The sequence below is a fragment of the Podarcis cretensis genome (assembly GCF_951804945.1).
Source record: "Podarcis cretensis genome assembly, chromosome: 6".
In the NCBI taxonomy this organism is placed as follows: domain Eukaryota; kingdom Metazoa; phylum Chordata; class Lepidosauria; order Squamata; family Lacertidae; genus Podarcis; species Podarcis cretensis.
In genome coordinates this window covers 62,770,992-62,792,318 of record NC_137175.1, presented here as the reverse complement: position 1 = coordinate 62,792,318, position 21,327 = coordinate 62,770,992, and the positions used below count along the sequence as shown (strand labels likewise).

The 21,327-nt window shown below is 41.6% G+C and overlaps 1 protein-coding gene across 13 annotated transcripts in view; it reads left to right on the top strand.

Annotated features, from left to right (window-relative positions):
• The window catches only part of DOCK7 (dedicator of cytokinesis 7), a 109,905-nt gene extending 89,427 nt beyond the window's left edge, over positions 1-20,478 (top strand). For 4 of the 13 annotated variants that reach the window (XM_079982074.1, XM_079982086.1, XM_079982075.1 and 1 more), the window contains 14 exons: positions 39-191; positions 870-1,028; positions 1,799-1,899; positions 1,990-2,182; positions 2,786-2,929; positions 4,094-4,225; positions 5,920-5,934; positions 13,809-13,943; positions 15,353-15,442; positions 16,004-16,240; positions 16,781-16,924; positions 17,799-17,905; positions 18,893-19,060; positions 19,978-20,478. In XM_079982074.1, coding sequence (XP_079838200.1) covers positions 39-191; positions 870-1,028; positions 1,799-1,899; positions 1,990-2,182; positions 2,786-2,929; positions 4,094-4,225; positions 5,920-5,934; positions 13,809-13,943; positions 15,353-15,442; positions 16,004-16,240; positions 16,781-16,924; positions 17,799-17,905; positions 18,893-19,060; positions 19,978-20,020 — 1,821 coding nt within the window. In that variant the 3' untranslated portion in view covers positions 20,021-20,478. Of the gene's footprint in view, positions 1-38; positions 192-869; positions 1,029-1,798; positions 1,900-1,989; positions 2,183-2,785; positions 2,930-4,093; positions 4,226-5,919; positions 5,935-7,015; positions 8,542-13,808; positions 13,944-15,352; positions 15,443-16,003; positions 16,241-16,780; positions 16,925-17,798; positions 17,906-18,892; positions 19,061-19,977 lie in introns of those variants that run through there. The other 9 variants (XM_079982079.1, XM_079982083.1, XM_079982076.1 and 6 more) reach the window with 4 other exon arrangements.
• Positions 20,479-21,327: the final 849 nt, after the last annotated feature.

Below are 21,327 nucleotides of genomic sequence, written 5' to 3'. Positions count from 1 at the left end.
CGACTGCTGAATGCTTGTCTGTCGCGCTGTCCTTCTAGTTCCCAGAACTGCTCTTTGAAGAGGAGACGGAGCAGTGTGCAGACTTATGCCTCCGACTCCTGCGCCACTGTAGCAGTAGCATCGGCACCATACGCTCGCATGCCAGCGCCTCCCTGTACCTCCTCATGAGGCAGAACTTTGAGATTGGGAATGTAAGTATAGCACTGGGGTGGGAAAGCCCTTTTGCAGCCAAAGGGCCACATTTTCTTCTGGGCAGTGTTTTGAGGGCCGTATGCCAGTGGTGGGCAGGGCAAGAGGGAAAAGTGGGTGGAGCAACAAATCTAAATTTTAGATTTGTACAGTAGGCTAGCTTTTGCACACACTTGCTCATCCCTTTCTGTCCTCCATCCAGACACAAGGACACATTCCATCCAAGCCTAAATACAATGAGGGTGATGCAGGGCCAGTGGGGGGGGGAGTATAGAGGACCAAATAGAGAGGGCTGGAGGGCCGCACTGAGGCCTCAGGCCTGAAGATACCCACCCCTGGTATAGTGTTTCTGCAAGCATGAGGTGCAATGCCTATCCAAACTGGTGCAAGAGAGGACAAGTGAGGAGCACTGATTTTTTGAGGGTCATATATTTTAAATGGGAATAGTCACACACGGACCAAAAGGCTTGTGTCATCTTTAAAGGAGAACACTTTAATCTGGAGTTAAACAATTCAGCTATAAATTAATCATATGGATGGATGGAGTTCTGACCAGACCCCTTCAGGAGAATCAGACATGTTTGCTGTACTTTTTGGTTTGGGACTGCGATGCCTATTTAAGCTGGTGTTGTCACCTGACGTTATTGGCGCAGTAACAATGTTTTGTTTGTTTGTTTCAGAACTTTGCCAGAGTGAAAATGCAGGTGACCATGTCACTCTCATCTTTAGTAGGAACATCTCAGAATTTTAATGAGGAGTTTCTGAGACGTTCTCTGAAAACCATTTTGACCTATGCTGAAGAGGACCTGGAACTAAGGGAAACAACGTTCCCTGATCAGGTTAGGAGGAATAGTACTTGACATAGATAAGTATGGGTTATTTTATTTCCTTAAGACCCACAATTTTCAGCTTACTTGCTTTTAGACTCAATAGGATGTTGATCCATATTGGAATTTCTGATGATGCAAAACCTGAATGTGAACATGGAGTGATACATGAAAATGTAATCAGATTTGGGGGGGGGGCTTCAGGTCCCATAATCCTTGACCAATGGATGTGCTGACTGGGGCTGATGGGAGTTGAAGTCCAGCAACATCTGTGGGGCATCAGATTGGATATCCCTAGTATGGTTTTTTTTGTGTCGTGAGGGTTTCTTTTGTATTTGTGTTGTGCTCTGCATCACTCTGAAATCCAATCTGATGGAAGTTGATCTAAAAATGTCTCACATAAAATAAAATAACAATAGATAATTGTGTTAAGGTTCTAAACCAGACAGATTAAATGGTGAAATGAACAACAACAAAAAATGAAGTCTGACTTGACATTTCTAAGAAACTGCTCATCCACTCAAATAATTCAGTCCAACTTTGCTGGATGAATGAATGAATGAATGAATGAACATAGAATTAACAAATATTGACTGGCGATGAATGCAAAATTAGAAATACTGGAGGGGAACATGATGTCTCCCTGGCAGGATTCGTTTTTTAAAAATAAACAATGGCAAGCGATTTTCGCAATTGAATTCCTGTCAGACAAATTCGAAGTAACCAACAAATCCTTGTTTTGCACAGAATATTTGTTTCAGATACTTTCCCTCCCATTTCAGGTCCAAGATCTTGTGTTCAACCTCCATATGATCCTGTCTGATACAGTTAAGATGAAGGAGCACCAAGAAGACCCAGAGATGCTGGTGGACTTGATGTACAGGTACAGTTTTACTGGATATTCTGCTGTCTTAAGAAGATTTGAGTAAGTAAACGTACACTGATGTGACTCTCCTGGGTTTTTGAAAACTAGAATTGCCAAGGGATACCAGAATTCCCCAGACCTACGACTCACCTGGCTACAGAACATGGCTGGGAAACACTCAGAGAGAAGCAATCACGCAGAATCTGCACAATGTTTGGTCCACTCTGCAGGACTCGTTGCTGAATACTTGAGCATGCTTGAGGATCGGAAATATCTCCCCGTAGGATGCGTTACATTTCAGGTAATGCTCTTTGTTTACAAAACTGCACAGCTGGGCTTCTTGCCTTTCCACAAAGCAATGATGTAAGCCCCCCAGAAAACATAGCGTTGTTTATATTAAAAGAACATTTTCCAAAAATTCATGTGATAGAATTGCATTGCTCCACTTTGGCTGCTGGTACAATACATTGGAGGCACATTAGCTAAAAGCTCTTTCTGTTATTAATTTTGGCCATGCACAAAGGAATTTGCCATACTTACTTACTTGCCCAATAATTCCTAAAGTAGTTTGGTTTCATGTTTCTTCTCAAAGAGGATAGGTCTTTGGTACAGTGGCTTTCCCCCCGAAAAAGAACACCTTGTGGGTAAACCTTTATTTCAAATTAACATTCTGCAGAGCAAAAACAAAAAACTAAAGTTTAATTACATGTTACTATGTTCCATTAGAGTAGGACTTCGGCAGAATGGAAGCTACTTTGGTTTCAGACTTTGCAGCAGAGCATTGCCTGAACCTGGTGATGAATGAATTTTAAATAGTTGTTTTTTTGAATGAATTTTAAATAGTTGTTTTTTCAGTTTCTCTGGAACTGTAACTGCTGAAAGTAAACGTTATATATTTCCTCAGAACATCTCCTCGAACGTACTGGAAGAATCTGCAGTTTCTGATGATGTCGTATCGCCAGATGAAGAAGGAATATGCTCTGGAAAGTATTTTACTGAAGCAGGTCTGGTTGGATTGCTGGAGCAAGCTGCAGCCTCTTTCTCCATGGTAGAAGAGTTTAATACATGTATTTAGTACAGTATTCCCTTATGGTTGCATAGTATATATGATCAGTGCCCTGCATTGGGGCGGGGAACCACAGGCCTGAGGGCCAAATGCAGGGCTCTGGATTATCCCCAGGCCACGTCCTTTCTCATGTCATGGCCCCTCTCCCTGGACCCCACCTCTCACCCGCTCTGCTCAGCATCCTTCTCAAGTGTTCTTGAGCTTCGATAAAGCCTCTTGTTTGTTTGAATGGAGAGAGAGGGAGGGATGTGGACATAGAAACCTCTGGTTTGAATACAGCCTAGCATACACAGGTGAGAATCACATCAGTTGTTTCGCCCACTTTTGCCTCTGGCCACACTCACAGCTGGAATGGGGAATTTCCAGGTGTTAATGCAGGCCAGAAAATAGTTACCCACCCCTGTTCTGCATGTAAATAAACACTGGGTGAAACTCAAATGCACAATGCAAAGTATAGAAGCTTCAGTATTTGCATTTCAGCTGCTTAGCTGCACTGAATTCAGTCGTTTAAGTGGCAGCAGCACTGACTCAAGTTGCTTGTGAACCAGCCCACATACTTTGTGCTGTTGGGATCATGGCTAAGCTGGTTCTCCAACATGCTGTGCTAAATCAGGATCCAACTGGAATCTGCATTCAGAAGTTGCTATGAAACCTTGTTCAGCACTGCAGTTCCTCAAATTTCTGTGTCATCAAGGTTGGCCTTGACCGTGTAGTGTTAGGAAGCTTCTGTCTGTGGACTGGAACACAGTTTTATATAATCTTTAAAAAGGCTCTCATTCCATGGGCTGAAGCAAACATGCTGGCATCCCACACAGCTGCTACATAGGCTGTTAGCTGCTTCCTTCATACATGGACCAGCACACGAGCTGTGAGTCTTTTATCAGTGTTCATCAAGTTTAAATTGGCCTTTGATGCATGGAGTCTTGCAAACTTTTGGCAAAATGTACATTTGCACAGGTCTAACACACGACTGATACTTATACCATGCATTACTTGTTCCATCTCAGTAACCAAATAATCCAAAGCAAGTGTTTTAGTGTCATTATCATAATATAAGCATTTTAATAACATGTTGTATTCAGGCTGCTGCATGTCTGGTTTTTTGATGGATCGATAGAACCGCCTGACATTGACACTGTTTTGTAGGCTGGCATGTACGAAGCAGTCAACGAGGTTTACAAAATCCTCATTCCAATTCATGAAGCTAACAGAGATGCCAAGAAGCTTGCCACAATTCACGGTAAACTCCAGGAAGCATTCACCAAAATAGTTCATCAGGTAATGACTTGGACTCTTGCTTGCAGCCCAGAGATCCTTAAAAGTATTTGTGTCTTTTCCCCTTCAAGTTACATTGAAACCTCAATGGCAGTTATTTTCCAGGTAATCAAAGCATTCAAAATATGGAGACCTTGTGGACAATATTGCAAAGTGTAAAAAATCAGCAAAACTAGGCAAGCAGATCAGTCAGATCAGTCCTAATTTTTCCAGAGCCTTTCACCTAAGTCAGGTTACTATAATGTAGTGTACTGCAAATTCATTCCTTGCTTGTGTTTTCCAGGCTAGAGACTGACTTCACAACATGTGAAAGTGTAGTTAAGGTGTTTTCATACTGCAATCCTGTTTACTCCCATTAGTTACTTAGCTGAAAGTAAGCAGGTATAATATTGCAGCCCAAAGCTATACATTAGCTCGACAGCCCGGGGATTTAATTTTACTCTTTTGCATTTTGAGCTACCTTTTTGGCAGGTATCTCTTTTTTGGTGCTGCAACATCTCTCTGCTTGTGCAAACCGTGACCTGCATTGTAGAGGCTGCGTAGTAATGAATGACTCTACTTTTGGGTGTGGAGAAGTGGGCTGGAAGTGTCACTGACAGATGGCTCCATGGGCCAAGAGAAGAGCCCAGTGGAGGCATTAAAGCTCCCATGTTCATCAGCAAGGGAAGAAGAAGTGAGGCTGCTGCAAGCAGCCCTCTCCCATCTCACACACTCCAGTCTGTGCCCTGCCATGTTGTCGGCATCTACAGCACGAATGTTGGGGTAGGATGGAGTTCTCACATGTATAGTTATAGAGACGAAGGACCCCTCTCTGCAGACATTCATGCAGCACACGTGGATACCAAGAGAAGAGCATGTGACTCAATGCGGTCCTGCTTCTTCCATGTTGATGAATGCAACAGCTAAATTTTCTATGGTATGTGGGGGCCAAAACAAGGGCAAGTTGGCACCACAGCAGCTGGGATCAGATTAGACTCTAAGCAAAACTTAAGGCACATTCCCAGGCAGTTCAGGCTAACGCCAGCTGAATTTAACCATGGTTAATTAACATGAAAGCTAATGTTAAGCATGCCCCCTTAAGCATTTGAAACCAGGATTTGAAGCTGAACAGTGGGTGCCTGGGCACAAAATTGCAGCCAGCTGATTGAGGCTATTATTTTCCATTTTGGTTACATTTTTACTTCCTGAATTTAGCAGGGAGATACTGTTTGGACAACTGGTTGTGCCATATGATTATTTTTAACTGGAGCTCAAGCACAAATGAAGAATGGTTTGCATTTTGCTTTATGGATATAAACAACAATGACACAAAATGAGCATTGCCATTCATTACTTGGGAACTGCAATTGTGTTCCACAGCATGCCGTTCAGTGCAAAAACTGAATTCCTCCAGCAGGACTAACCTGGGTTTCAGTGGCTGAACTTCAGGCTGGAATGGTGAATGCAATGTAATAATTTCCGATTGCCAGAGGATTTGCATTTACGTTCGATTTCCCAAAAATGGAGCTTCTTCATACTTAATATTTATTCTGGGCTATGAAACGAAAGGCTAACTTAAATGTGTGGCAGCTAAGCCATTTCAAGTGGATAGCACCTTATTATTGATGGTTGTGTTTTGGCCTTTGAAAAGGAGCTGGTCTTGTTCCTGTGACATACCTTTTTTTGTTTGTTTTTTTGTTTTACTTTTTATTACACAGAGTACTGGCTGGGAGGTAGGTAATGTTTTAGTTAGTAAAGAACACTAATAGATTGGTCTGATGATGACTCCTGCCCATGCTTTGCCCACATGTGCTAGCTGTGGGTATTTCTGTTGCTGTCTGCTATTGACCTGAATTAATTAACCAAAGAAATATCAGTAAAACTGTTGTGGTCATTTTAGACAATTTAGGTAGTGCATGAATGCATTTGTATTATGACACTAATGAGGTTCTTTGGTGAATGAGCCACTTTTTACCATCACTAGTTTGTTATTTTTGTATTCCATTTCTCATCAATATTGACACAGAATACCATTTCTTCCTACCATATTTTCACCCCCCAACACAGGGGTCGATTTAAGTTCTAATGCTCAAAGACCTTGAATGCAAAAAACTGTTTCCCATTAGAAAGACGTTCACTCGTATCCTAATGTATAACTGTAGTATTAATACTCTTCTGCTACATTAAGCTCTGAGCAAGAGTGAAATGAACTTGTTTAGTCCTAGCTCTCAAATCTCTTAAGAATTAGGTCATGGGCTTCAACTGGGTGCCAAGATAGAGTCCTTTGTTTTGATTCTGAGATGTACAAAATTCAAATTCCTCTGCAGCAGTTCAGTGACCTAATACAGCTGATTCTGATGTATGTCTGGACCCAAACCATGAAAATAATCCTTGAAGATCTTATGGGAGATACAATCCACCAACCTTGCCCTGGCTTGTATAAGAATGCCAGTTTCATCATCCCATGGACTGGGGGAGGGTTTACAGAGAATTATATGAAATAGGGGCTCTGCCTCAGCTTTTGTTTTGCTGAAAAGATTTCCTAAGCTTCATGAAGCAAGCTTAGAGGTTGTACAGTTCCCTTGCTTCCTGGACAGTGCCCTAGCTCCCGAAACCTTAGAATTCTGCCTTTGAGATTTGTGGTTAGTGCCCAGACTTTGACAAAAAGCAGAAAGACCCCTTTTGTGTTATTTGATTAGCTGTTTGGAAGTTACTGATATGGTTCTAATATGGCCCATCATACTGAGCAAATTTCCAGCCCAACTGCCTTTTAGATGATCATGCCCCTTAAAGACTTGCACATTTATTTTTCAGACATCTCAAGATTCTTGGTTCTTTTTGCTGCAACGGCCTAAGATGGCTATCTGTTGGGAAATAGTTATAATGGAAAATACCGCAACAAAAATCCAAGACTATAAATAGATAAGTTTGAACGCGGACACCTTTATTTTTTGTCGCAGGACAGGCACATTCTTGAGAGTGGCATGGTTTGCAGATAACACTAAGACATGGTTTAATAAATCATGGCTTAATTTTCTTGCCTGAACCCCACCCAGCAGCTTAATTATGGTTTATTAACCACAAGCAAATTATGCTAATAAGCCATGGTGTGCTTTTTGTTTAGAAACCCCGGCTTATGTTAACCATGGCATAAAGCTCTGTGTGAACTCATCCAAAATCAGATTCCTGTTGAAATAATTGGTGGTACAGGCCACTTAAGTATGTAAGCCCTTCTGATCTCAGTGGGACTCGAGTACCTCTAATTTCCTTACAATTTCCTTACAGTTGTGTCTGATATGTACCAATCAAACCTCCATCCTCATTTAAAAACAATAGAAATGTTTCCAAATACATATATTTTATATACACCAATGCAGACCAATTTTGTAAGGAATTTTAAGAATTTGGTAGCTGAAATATGTGTGTTTTGCATTCTCTTGTTGTTGTTAGTAAATATGTGAATAGTTTTTGGATTCCACCTCCCCAAAAGCTGTACAAGTTCTGATTTCTGCTTCCGATTTTCTCTGACTATGTTGCTCTATCAGATAAGAGTCCAGCTCTCTTGTTTAGAGCTTTGGTTCAGAAGAGCAATTACAGACAAGTCAAAACATCATCAAGGCATGTAATATCAAGAGTGCTAATTCCATGACCTGCCATCTGCAACGAGAGGCTTGGGGACCCAAAATCAGTTTTGGAGCCGGTGTGCTTTTTTGTACCACCTGGGAGCTGGCCCAAGCATGTGCAGCCTTTTACAATGCCCACTTTAACCGAAAGGCAAAGTTCATGTCACACAGACTCTCCATTTAGCTCAAGCGCTTGCTTGAAGTGGCACCCATACAGTTTGGTTGCTTCTGTCAACTGCACCATGATTCATCTCCCCCCGAAGGGTTTCCCTGGCGTTGTTAAAATTGGCACAAAACCATGGCAAAAGGCAGTTTGTGGCTGTTCCATTAATGGGACGACAGCCTGTGAGCATCTTTTCTGATCAATGTGTGTGATGCTAAATCGACCCCTGAAGTATATCCTGTCATCAATTACAATTTTAACATTATACAGTAATGTTCTATTGCATGGTAAAACACACCCATGGTTTATGTTCTTGTCCACTGCTTTGCACTTGAACTTTCCTCTTGCTGGACATTTTCCTTCTGTGTGGCCTTTTAATACCCATTGCATGTTATTTACCCAGTTCCAGTTTTTAAAATACTTTTTTTGTTTTGTTTATTTGCTGCCAAATGCTGCTTATTTGTTTTGGATTTTCCCTAATCAAAATACTTTCTGTTTTCTCCTCTATTGCCCTGGTTGCTGATCCTCCTCCCCACTTTTACTATTGTCTGTTGTGGTAAGTTCCTACTAAGTTGTTGGTGATTTTTTTTTTAAAACTCCCATGGCATCCCCCAATAATTTCATTTTACCAATGACTTATGCCAGCTCAGGGGTTTATGAAACGCCACACAAATCAATCCCAATTAGGTTTGTACAGAAAAAACTTCCCAGCTAACTCCTAAAGTTAAATGTTCGTGGAGGAGTGGTTTTTCCTCATGGAAAGGGGGTTGAACTTAAGTAGGCCTTTTGGCTTCTTCAACTCTGATGTTACAAATTCAAATGCCAGGTTAGCCATTTCACTGCAATGAAAAATGTGGCATTATTGACTCTGATCAGACGGCCTTGGGCATATTTGCACTTCCCTGTGGATAACAGCAGGGCCAAATTCCGCAACAATTTTTGTTGTTTTTGGCTAAGTAAATCCAGTTGGCAAAGGTTTTGGTTCATGTGCAGAAGGAGCCTCTTAAAACTTTGTACCCAACAGATATTTACCATGCATAACAACATATTATGAACCCTTCATAAGTCATGACGGCTGTTATACCTGCTCTGCCAGTTCTGTAATGACTCTACAGTGTTCACCTTCATTCTCTTTGCCTACCAAGGAGCTATTATTTTTTCTCAAAATAATAGATTTAAATGCTTTATAATAACTTCCTTTCTCATAACTGCATTTTAGCACCTCTCAGAAACAAAGACCATGGAGTTTTAATTTGTTTTGTTTGCTTGAAAGCAAGGGTTTTGATTTCTTTGAAAACCTTTGGGCAAAATTATAGAGCCTTCATGTATTCAGAACACACTTGGAACAATAACATGATGACATATGATGTTATTGATGTCCCCATCTTTTGCCTGTTGTTTATGGAACTTCGTGCTTTGGTTCTTGTGTTGCACACATTCCAGCATGCTCTGGGTTGACATTTCCCCAAAATCTTCCTAGGCATTGATCCATCAACACCCCCCCATTCCCCTCCCCACAAATTAATGGAAGCTAAATGGAAAGAACCTTCGTTATAAACACCACCTCCTAATTTGTCTTAGGTGACCATTGTTAAAGCTTAGAATGATGCTTATTTATTTGAAACTTCAGTCATAATAGTACTTTTGATTCATTACATAAGTTTCCTTAAGTGTCTCATGATGTTGCCAAGATTATTAATGGAAGTTAGAGCAATTAGCAGACAATGCTGCCCAAGCCAAACAGCTTACCTTTCCTACTACAAAAATCAAGGAGAACCCTAAAGTTTGTGGCGTATGTGGAGGGGGAGCCTCCAGGAGAGCAGGCTGGGTTCTCTAAAAGCCTAGAGAGAGTTGCAGAGATTTAGAAGGTGCCTGCTCATGTGTGGACAAGCACTGTCAGCCATAAAATTACCTGTTGTCCTTCAGTCCTTTTTATCAAGTTCATTGTCGCTTTTATGGAACATTGCATACTTTACACTTTCCTACAAGGTTCTTATGCACATAATTCATAAGTGAATTATGCACGTGTTGTCTATTTTGCCACATGTTGTGTGTGTTCAGAAGCAGCTGTGATTCCCACTGCATGTGCCAAGCTAAGTATGTGTGTTTTCTGCCAATGGCAGTCAGTGTACATGCCCTTTCCCCCGCAAATGGAAGCAATATCACTGTCCGAGAAACATCATGTACACAGTGGCCCTGAGTGACTTCTAATGCTTTGGATTGTCATTGGGAATAACAGTAAGTGGATTTATGTGGATGAAAGCCATAAGGTACAAGTGTTCAGAGAGAGAGAAGAGTGTTCCACAGTTGTAGGATACACATATAATTATGAATATAAGCTTAAATGCAACCCATGCGCTTAACTTAGAGATGACATCAGAGTGGCTGAAATGTATTTGAGGGTCTTTCTCAATTTTCATGGAACACTTGATACCGTCCACTGGTACAGAGGATATGCTGAGGGATGTCAACTCTGGTAGCTTAATTGAGTCAACCTTGTTTTTATATAGGCCAGCTGGGATTAACACAGACTGAAGTTGTCTGTGCTACTATTCCAAGATGGGGGAAATTAATCTGTAGTCTTCCCAACACTGACTTCCTGCACATTCTGCAACTTCTACTTTTTCCTTAGGGTCGTGTAAGTAGTCCGTTAGCTGTTTCCACCTCCCTTGGGCAGTTCATGGGCCTGCTCCAGTTTCTGTCCTAGGTATTGACCAATCTAGTTAACTATCAGAATCTTTGTTTATGGCCACAGCAGATTACCTGTCATTGAAGAGGAATGTCACATGAGAGGTTGGCGTTATTGCAAGAGTAGGCAGGTGTTCGCAGGACTGTTCTTCAGTAGTCCAGGCTGGGCAGTCAGAGAATGGTAAGGGGTGGTGACTCCTCATCTTCTCGGGACCTTTTCTATAAGGTCCAGTAGCATTTTACTCTGTCATCCTATTCTGCTGGATGTATGGGGCAACATCATGAAAATGGAGTATCCTGATGGCATTATTTATTTCTCTCTCTAATCAACCTGGGTCCTAAAATTCTGGTTGGTTTGTCAGTCCATGATATAGGAAGGGATGTAGAAAAGGTGTTTGAAACTGAATCCAGAAAAGACTGAGTTGATTGGTAGGCCCTATGATCTGGGAGGGTCAGAAATATCTTCTATTAATCATTTTGGCTTCCTAAAGCCAGTAAGGTGTAGTGGTTAGAGTGTCAGACTAGGACCTGGAAGACCAGGTTTAAATCCCCACTTAGCCATGAAGCTCACTGGATGACTCTGGGCCATTCTCTGCCTTTTAGCCTGGAGCTCCTTGGAGGGAAAAGTGGCATATAAATGCAATACATAAAGTCTGCAGACTTTTGCTGGACTGGTGGACCCAAAGACTACGGTGGTACCTTGGTTCTTGAACTTAATCTGTTCCGGGAGCCTGTTTGACTCCTGAAACCATTTGAAAACCAAGGTGCAGGTTCCAGTTGGCTGCAGGAGCTTCCTGCACTCAAGCAGAAGCCACGTCAGATGTTCGGCTTCCGAAAAACGTTTGCAAACCGGAACACTTCTGGGTTTGCAGCGTTCGGAGGCCAATTTGTTTGGCAACTAAACCGTTCGGGAACCAAGCTTCCACTGTACTTGATAACTCCATTTAGAGAAAGTGCACTTTTTTCTCAGGTTACAAACTAACAACCACAAGAAATGTCTTTGTGCTCTCCAAGTTCGACTGTAGTAATAATGCATGCTACCTGAGACCTGGGGATTCATCCTCACCTGGGAATGATGAAGATGAGGATTACTACCACTTGATAGGAATGGGCTGCTGTTGCTCCCAGACCTACACCAACATTTTGATATTTCAGTAACAATTAGAGACGCAGATTATGACTTACGAGGCCCTAAAGAGTTTTATCCTTGTATGTTCTTAGAGCTTTCGTTTCTCTTTTGTGTGCCCATCCTGACCGCTAACATAGGTGGACAATTTCTTCTTGCACGGTCTCCCTGGATGACGTTTCCCCCAGGCCCAGGCCCCAGAGCATTATCCCGAATCGCTGTCCATCCTTTCTGTTCAAGCTAGAATTGGAAGCTAGTGAGGGAGGCTTTGTTTATCTATTTTAATCCTCTTCTTTTTTCCTGTTAAGCATCTTTTGAAACGTGTTACTGGCCCAGAGACACCAAGGATAGGGTGGGATGCAAAGTTCAACAGCTAGTGCATCACATTGCTCCTTTTTTATATATAATTCTGAGTGCTGCAGCATAACTGTGCCATGAGAGTAAAGGTGAACATTTGGAGTACTTTTCTCAGCTTATATTTGTGACTATGTGCATGCAGTGTGAATTCTTTCAGTTGTGACTTGGTGGAAAGAAACTGCAGATTTGGTGGCTTCCATTTCAAACAATTTGCTGCTCTCTTATCTTTCAGTTTACATTTTTGCCTTCCACATAAGTGTGCACCACCTCCCAGTTTTATTGCCACAAGTGTTGGGTGTGTTAAGACGGCTCAGTTTACCACTGAGCCCAAATGGAAGCAGCAGCTTGGAATCTTAATACAGGAGCATCTGTATATGCCAGAAGAATGCAGTTTAGCACTATGGTTCACCCCGGAAATTATGTGCTCAAACCAACTTGTCTGTTTTGAATCGCTGCAAAGTCACTTCCCCTACTATAGGGGGGGGTGAATAGGTGGAGAGTTGACACACGACTCTCTGCAACTCAAAGACTCCCAAAACAAAAGTGGGAGAGGAACCTGGGAGGCTTTCCTAACAGAAAGGATGGATTGGCATTCGAAAATTTGTGAATTGTCAGAGTGCTCCATACAATTGCATGGAGATGCGATACCAGGTCTCCTTTCCAGTGTTTGTTCTGCAAATTGTACCATTGGAAAAACAAGAGATCCCAGTGGCACTAACATTTTACGGCAGCATGCGCAATATGTTCTCATGGACTGTGGCTACAGGAAAGTTTAGTGGTTGCCGCCTGATCCTGCTTTCATCTCTATTAGAGAACAGAATGAAACATACGGTAGTCTAGTTTCCATAGCACTAATCACACTATGTTGCTGTCACATATAGAAGAAACCACGAGAGGGCATGATGCGGTGACAATATAATGCTATACCACTGTGCAGTCTCTCACAGCCCACACACCAAATGCGGGGGAAAGTTATTCCAACCAGTCTCCGCCCCTTAAACTCATTTTATTCCCATTTTCTTAAATGATGAGCTGCAAAGAGCAAATTAGATAATACCAATTATTCCCCACATTTATTATTTCAGCATTCTGCTCTGATGATGACATAGTCCATGCCATATTTTAGGCCACAGTCCCAGAGAATGGAAGCATGCAAGTAAACTGTGAAGTCCAGCAAGAATCCCTAATGATTCTTGAGTGATCCGAACCTGCAAGGTGTTGGAAATTTGGCTTGGTCCAAACTCAGAGTGACACCAACCTAACCAGTGGTAAATCTGTGCTGCTCCACCAGTGTCAAGAAAGCAAATAGCCACGACAGTGTTCCTTTCTGTAAGGTTGCTTTCTTGACTATTGCCAGCATTGCTTTCTAAACCTATTAGGCTAGCTAAAGTGGTCCCGTTTTTATGCCGAGCTACTGATTTTTATCCCATTGCATGATTGAGGCTAGCTTTCCCATAAATCTCGTAAGTGTATGGTTAAAATTTTAGTGTGCCCCCCTTTTTTTGCTGTAACTGGTTTACAATTCTCTTTAGTCCTCCTTGTTGGTTGGTTTGTTCCTGCATGGCATTGTGTTCAAAGGGAGTGTTCAAAGCAGTGAAAAGATGTGAAGGGGCTTTTGTATTGAAATGCTATTCGTCTTTCTGCACCTAGGATGGTAAGCGGATGTTTGGTACATATTTCCGTGTTGGTTTTTATGGGACTAAATTTGGAGACCTCGATGAGCAAGAGTTCGTTTACAAGGAACCAGCCATAACAAAATTGGCTGAAATTTCTCATCGGTTAGAGGTGAGATGGTCTCGGCAAGTCTAAAATACAATTCTGTCATTACATGGGCTTTCAGGGAGCTCCCAGTATGTTTCCAAATGCAATTCAAAGCTTTAAAGCTCTCGGCCCTGTATACCTGAAGGAGCATCTCCACCCCATTGTTCAGCCCAGACCCTGAAGTCCAGCTCCGAGGGCCTTCTGGCGGTTCCCTCATCATGAGAATTGAGGTGACAGGGAACCAGGCAGAGGGCCTTCTTGGTAGTGGCCCTTTCCCTATGGAATGCCTTCCCATCAGGTGTCAAATAAGTAAATAATTACACAGCTTTATGAAGGCAGCCCTGTATCAGGAAGCTTTTTATGTTTGATGTCTTAATGTGTTGGAGGGCTGGCCAAAGTGGCTGGGGCAACCCAGTTGGATGGGTGGGGTATAAGTAATAAATAATTGTATTTGTAATTATAAAAAGAGTAAAGTTCAGGGATTACTTTATTCCCTCCCCCTGCAAAAAACAAACAAACACAAAAAAAAACAACCTGTGTTCACCTGACCTGTGGTCCTGTCCACATAAGCTGTAGCATCCACATATGCAAGACAGCCATGAATAGGATTGTGGCTCAGTGCATGAGTGAAAAGGACCCTTCAGGCCAAGTAATTTCCAATCGTTCACAAAGAGCAATCAAAGATAGGAGCCCTGTTTACTTTTTAAACCTCCACAAGGTAAATATAGGCTCAGGTTTATCTTCTACCAAGATAAGCCCAGTTCTGAGCCATGGGGTTGCATTCAGACAACCATACCTTGGCTTAATAAGCTGAGATATGAATGAGCCTCATGCACCCACAGATGGCTGCTTCACCTTTTGCTTCATGCAAGTCAGGAAGTTTCAGTTAGCTATAGTTTCCCCTTACATTCCAACTGGGAACTGATGGTTTCGAGCTTCCAAACAAGCCAGAATACAAAGCCTTGGTTTAGCATTGGCTTAGGACCCTGGCATGTTTAGGAGTCATTGACTATAGTTTCCCAGCTTGAACTGAGAGTTATATATATAGTTTATTAACTGCAGTTAATTAAGACTAAATCGTTACACTCATGAATGAAAGAACAAAACAGCTGCAGTCGGGGAACAAAGCTCATTCATATCTTGGCGCAGTGTGTGGTCTTTTAAACTTGTTTTGCTGCACACACTGTCCAGCATGTATGATAAAATGATGGGATTTTCCCACATTGACAAAATACTTTGAGGCAGACTCCCCCCCCCACGTTATTATTTTTCCTGTTCCCCCCCCAAAAAAAAAATTGTTCCCCAAAATTATGCAGGCATAGCCCACACCACAGCCACAGTTTTCATGTGATTCTGCTAACATTGTGTGCCAACCCTTCCTTTAAAACTTTGCTCCAGATTGTACTTTATAATACCTTGTTGATAATTTTCAGGGTTTTTACGGAGAAAGGTTTGGTGAAGATGTTGTCGAAGTAATTAAGGACTCTAACCCTGTCGACAAATGTAAATTAGATGCCAACAAGGTAAGAAGCTAAAAATAAGTATCAAGTTGGACATTCCTGTATTTGGTGTGAGAAGTGCCCTTGTTCCTGGCTTGTGCATGGCTACATACTATGGTTCCAGAAAATAAATTGAGTGGCTAAAATGATGCTGCACCAGGGCCATTTATCTCAGGATCTCCCTGACTTTATCCACACGCCTCTCTCAATCTAGATACAGGTATCAGGTAGCAGTTTTTAGACAATTCTGGTTTAGAATATAATTGATGTATTGTATCACTTCATACTATATTTTCACCAGGGAGACTGAGGCAAGAGTTGTCTGCTTTCACCGACTTTTGTATCTTTGCAACTGGCTCTGAGATTTAAGTTCAGAGTGCGGAGGACAAAATGGCGGCAAGCTTGTGCTTTCCACTGGTGTGGGCCTTGTTCTGTCTCTTGGTTAATGCCCCTTGCTGCTCACTCACAAACATAAAAATTCTGCAGCAGGAGCAGCGTCACGAGTGAATGAGGGCCATGTCCGGTTGCTAGTTGGCTGGTGACTATTCTGCAGTGTATTCCTACTAGTCTGTTTTTCTGCCCCAGGCCTATATACAGATAACTTATGTGGAGCCTTACTTTGACACATACGAAATGAAGGACCGGATAACCTATTTTGACAAAAACTACAACTTGCGGCGATTCATGTACTGTACTCCCTTCACGTTGGATGGCAGAGCTCATGGTGAGCTGCATGAACAGTTCAAGAGGAAGACCATCCTCACGACATCACATGCATTCCCTTACATTAAAACCCGGATTAATGTCATTCACAAGGAGGAGGTGAGCCCTGAACAGTGATGGTAATTGTACATTTAAGAGGGAGAAATGCCAGAAATAGAGGGGGAATGATTAACATAAAAAATAATGCGCTCAGCAAAGTTTCAGCTTGCTGATTATTGATTGGCATGTTTTAGATGCATTTACAAAGCTGCTTTTACTGCAAAAGCCTGAGAGGAGGAGCTTTTATTTCAGGTGTCAGGTTTTGATACTATTGCTGGAAAACTGCTCTAATTTTTTCAGTAGTACTTTGCATCTAGCAACGGGGAAAAAGAAAAATCAACACACCTGTACAGCTCAGTTGGTTACAGTGTGGTGCTGATAACACAAAGGTTGCAGGTTTGATCCCTGCATGATATGGGGCAGTTGCATATTTCTGCATTGCAGGAGGTTGGACTAGATGATCCTCAGGGTCCCTTCCAACTCTACAATTCTGATTCTCCCTTTCCTTATTTATGAGTCTAAATTAAATTTTCTTGTAATCACAGTGAAAAGAGAAGTCCCTGATGTTCTTCTTAAATTTTCCTGTGTTCGTTTCCTTAGATAATTTTGACACCAATTGAAGTTGCCATTGAGGATATGCAAAAGAAAACCCAAGAGTTGGCTTTTGCAACACATCAAGATCCAGCAGATCCCAAAATGCTCCAGATGGTGCTTCAAGGTTCAGTAGGCACAACGGTAAATCAGGTAAGGATACAGAACTTGTAGGCCCTGTCAGTGTCTTGATCAGAAAGGTCCAGGAGTACAGCCATTAAAAAACGTTGTCAAAAATGGGTTCTGAACATATATTGCATATAAACAGTAATAATAGTGTATATAAATAACTTGTTTTGTATTGAAGAACTAAGAGGGCAGTATTACTGAAGTAGTGGCTAACAGAGTGTGTGCAAATGCAAGTAATTTGAGTGTGTAGAAGCACATTTGCCGAGTTTTACTCTCTGAAGCAAAGTGGTTCTGTGAGTTAACAGCAGAAGCAAGAGGTGGACACTTTTGATTGAATGGAACATGTGATGTAATAATCTCCCCTTCTCAGGACAGAATATCTCTAAAAAACGATTCACTTTTTTTTAAAGGCAGACATTTCACTGAAAAGCAGTACATAATACATGTTTGCTCCGAAGAAAGCCCTATTGAGTTCAGTGGGACTTATTCCTAGGTAAACATGTATATGTGATACCTAAAAACTAGAGGTTAGTGCCCACCAACAAGTAGGGGTAGGTGTCAGACCGAATCAGTATTTGAATCTTTGCTAAGTACAACTGTATTGTGTGGAGGGAGCCACACATATTTCGTGAGAGAGAGTGTGGTGGGTCCTAATTTGAGATCTGTATGCATCCTTAGAGCTGTTATAGGCAACATTTGAAAGCAATCCTTGTGCAGCTCTGCCTTCTCCTTGACAGTTGCATAAATGTCTATGTAGATAGGAAGCGAAGGGAGGTTGTGGAGTGTGGTCCTAGTGTGGAGACAGCCTAAAGAAATTCTGTGGAGTCTTCCATGTATGTGAAATGATTCCAGTAGCCAGCCCTGCAGAAGTATCTCACTACCTGCCTCTTCTTTAAAGGGACCACTAGAGGTTGCACAGGTTTTCTTATCAGAGATACCCAACGATCCTAAGCTCTTCCGTCACCATAATAAACTACGGCTTTGTTTCAAAGACTTCACAAAAAGGTATTGTGTTTCAATGAACATCTTTTCCCCCATTTTAATTGTCCTAAAAAAGATCATGATACGTTGATCAATTGTCTTGTGGTGGGTCTGATTACTTACTTTAGTCCCTTCTCACCTTGCAGCCCTGATGTACATCGGAAGTCGAACGGAATCCGTTCCGGAAGTCCGTTCAACTTCGGAAACCAAGGTGTGGCTTTCGATTGGCTGCAGGAGCTTCCTGCAGCCAATCGGAAGCTGCGTCGGATGTTCAGGTTCCAAAAGAATGTTCGCAAACCAGAACGCTCACTTCCGGGTTTGCGACGTTCAGGAACCAAAACGTTCGAGTCGCAAGGCGTTCAACTTCCGAGATACTGTATATTGCTTCTTAATTCATTTCTGCGTAATTTAGAAAATTCCCTGAAACTTTATCCTACATTCCTCAAAAAAAGCACTACTAAGGCGTACAACAGATTTGGCATTATTAGGTGGCACTGATGTTCTTCCAGCACGTTGGCCTTGATCCATGAATGCTGATGCACTTCTGCATCCTTTCAGGAGCAGTCCCCTTTTTTCTTGTCTAAGCAAGGGGCATTCTGGACATGTACGGTGAGCATTTTCCTTCTGTTAAACAAGGAAACACAGAAAACCTCACAGTGCTTTGTATTTACCTTTTATATACATGTTGGAGAATCATGTGTAGCCAGCTGCTTTGGTACAGAAACAGTAGCTTCATTTCTTTTTAAATGCTGTTAGACAGCTTTAGAGAAATCAGATTTCTAGGATGACTTGGAGACATCTACTCCAAGGAACAGAAAGACTGATGTTTTATTGTGTGAAAGCCAACTTTGGCATTGCAGTCACACTGCGTTGGAAGTTTCGGATGTTTCCAAATAAGTGCAATTAGTGTTGTGACCCAAGGAGTGTACACAAAGGAAACAGATACAGTGCTTCTGGCTGGCTCCAAGACTATGGTCACTTAACTATTGTCTGATTTTTTTTGTTTTCTAGGTGTGAAGATGCACTGCGCAAGAACAAGAGCCTGATTGGTCCAGATCAAAAAGAGTATCAGCGGGAGCTTGAAAGAAATTACCACCGTCTGAAAGAAGCCCTTCAGCCTCTAATCAATAGAAAAATTCCCCAATTATACAAGACGGTTCTTCCTACTGCATGCCACAGGTAATTCTTATATATGTTAACATCGCTTGTTAATGTTTCTTTAAAAGGTCTCCTGGATAGGAAAAGTACATGGGAAGGCAAATTGAAACTTCCTATCTGTAGTGATAGAAAATCCTTACAATTACTTTACTAACACCCCTATATGTGTGGCCCCAAGCCCTCTTTCTCACACTTAAGAAGACCAGAGCCTTAGGCTTCTAGTCACCCCTGAGATAGAAGAACTAGTTACCGTATTTTTTGCTCTATAACACGCACCCGACCATAACACGCACATAGTTTTTAGAGAAGGAAAACAAGAAAAAAAATATTCTAAATGAAACAGCGGATGTATGATTTTTGTGGTTCATGCTGTGGCCACAGACATGTGATCTGACGGTGAGTTTGGGGTAGCCCAATGCAAAAATCCTGAGGATCCATGTGGATCTGTGCTTTGTAACCACGTTTTAAGGGGGGCGGGAAGGAAAAGCACTCAATTGACAAGGAACACACGTGGGGTGGGTGGAGAAGGATGCTGTTAATAATGCAGAAGAGGGGTATAAGAGGAGAAGGCTCCTCCTCTCCCGCTTTGCTCCTTTAAAGCAAGCAGGCTCTGTGTCCCTCTCTCCTCCCCACTCAGCGGCTCTTCTCCCGCTTTGCTGTTTCAAAGCAAGCCACGGAGGAGGGAAGGAAGGGGAACCATGGATCCTCTGCTCACGACTGCAGCAGATCCCCCCCTGCCACCCGTAGGCATTCCCTCCATAACACGCACAGACATTTCCCCTTACTTTCTGGGAGAAAAAAAGTGAGTGTTATGGTGCAAAAAATACGGTAATTTTATAGCTGTACATGCAAACACTTTGTGTAGCAGAATATTACCACCAGACTCTGGCGTTCAGCTTGGGAAGTAGAAGCTTATCTCATTGTTTTTTCCTCCCCAGAGATTCCTTCAGCAGAATGAGCCTTCGCAAAATGGACATCTGAGCACCTTAAAATACACTTTAAGAATTTTAAGGTACTGAACAAACGAGTGCAGTGTCATCAACACCGGGAATTTTTTATAAGTTTTATTTGGAAATAAAACTTTGGACTTTGTTCAGGACACTATGCACACATTTTACCAATTTACATGGAAGTGTTAAGTGGCCAAATTTCCCTTCTGAATTATTATATAGACTTCAAACCTTTTTTAACCCCATGGCAACAGTATACAAACTACTGGTGAGACTGTAAACACAACTGTTTTTTAAGGCATTTTTTAAAATTCAGAGGTACTCCAAATGCATCAACCATTATTTATAGCATTCTTTAATGTTAAATTTGTTTTTGTTTTAGTTCATATATTTATTTTATATTAGGAGCATTTGCAAATGCATTTAAACCATTTTTAATGCAGTGTTTATTTTAATGGTACCATTAAATATTTGAATGTTTACACTTTATTTTCTTGGTGTGCCAGCTTTTAAAATTCATCTTTGTGTGAAAAAAGATCCTAGAGAAAGGTAAGTACAAAATGCTTTTTAAGGATGCTTTCATTTTTAAACTTTTGTGTCACGTGGCTACAGTTACATTGGACTTGTGCCTCAAAATGCTGGGATGACCTTGGGGATATGGGGGTCCACAAAAGCCAACCTGTTTCTAAAGCACTAATTTCCAGTTTCAAATACTGTTTTGGGTCACTGAAAGTGAAGCAGGGACTTTTGGCTTTCAAGCAGACATGAGGTGATAAGTAGCTCGTCTCTTTCATTCCTGTTGGCTTCAGCAAAGGATGCTCCACAGGAAGGAAGGACTTGTATAAAGTAGACTGGGTGTTCACATGATGTATTCATTACATAACACTACTACCGCTTCAGTGATGCCTGTTTTTTGCAAACCGCTAGTTCAGCATCAAGGCTGCAATCCTAACCCCTTATTTGAGAGTAAGCCCCATTTCAATTCAGTTGATTGACAAACATTTGTAAACCACATAGTCACTGCTTTAGAGTTTTTTCTCAGTATTAACTTCTCAGTAGATATGCCTAGTGCAAAATTTTATGATTCTCTTCGAAAACTATACCAGCATGCTGGAAAATGTGGTAACTGCCTTTAACCAAAAATACCTTTAGTCCACCTTGTGTTCAATTAGAAATCATATTTGAAAGGGATGAAATCTGTAAAAGCCACTACTGCTAGAATAGTGTTAAGGTAAGTGGAGTGAGTACATTGCAAATTCAGTTCACAGATTACCCAAAACCAAACCTAGTTTTAGCATCACTTGTACATTCAATAGAAAGTACCAACCAATCAAACCT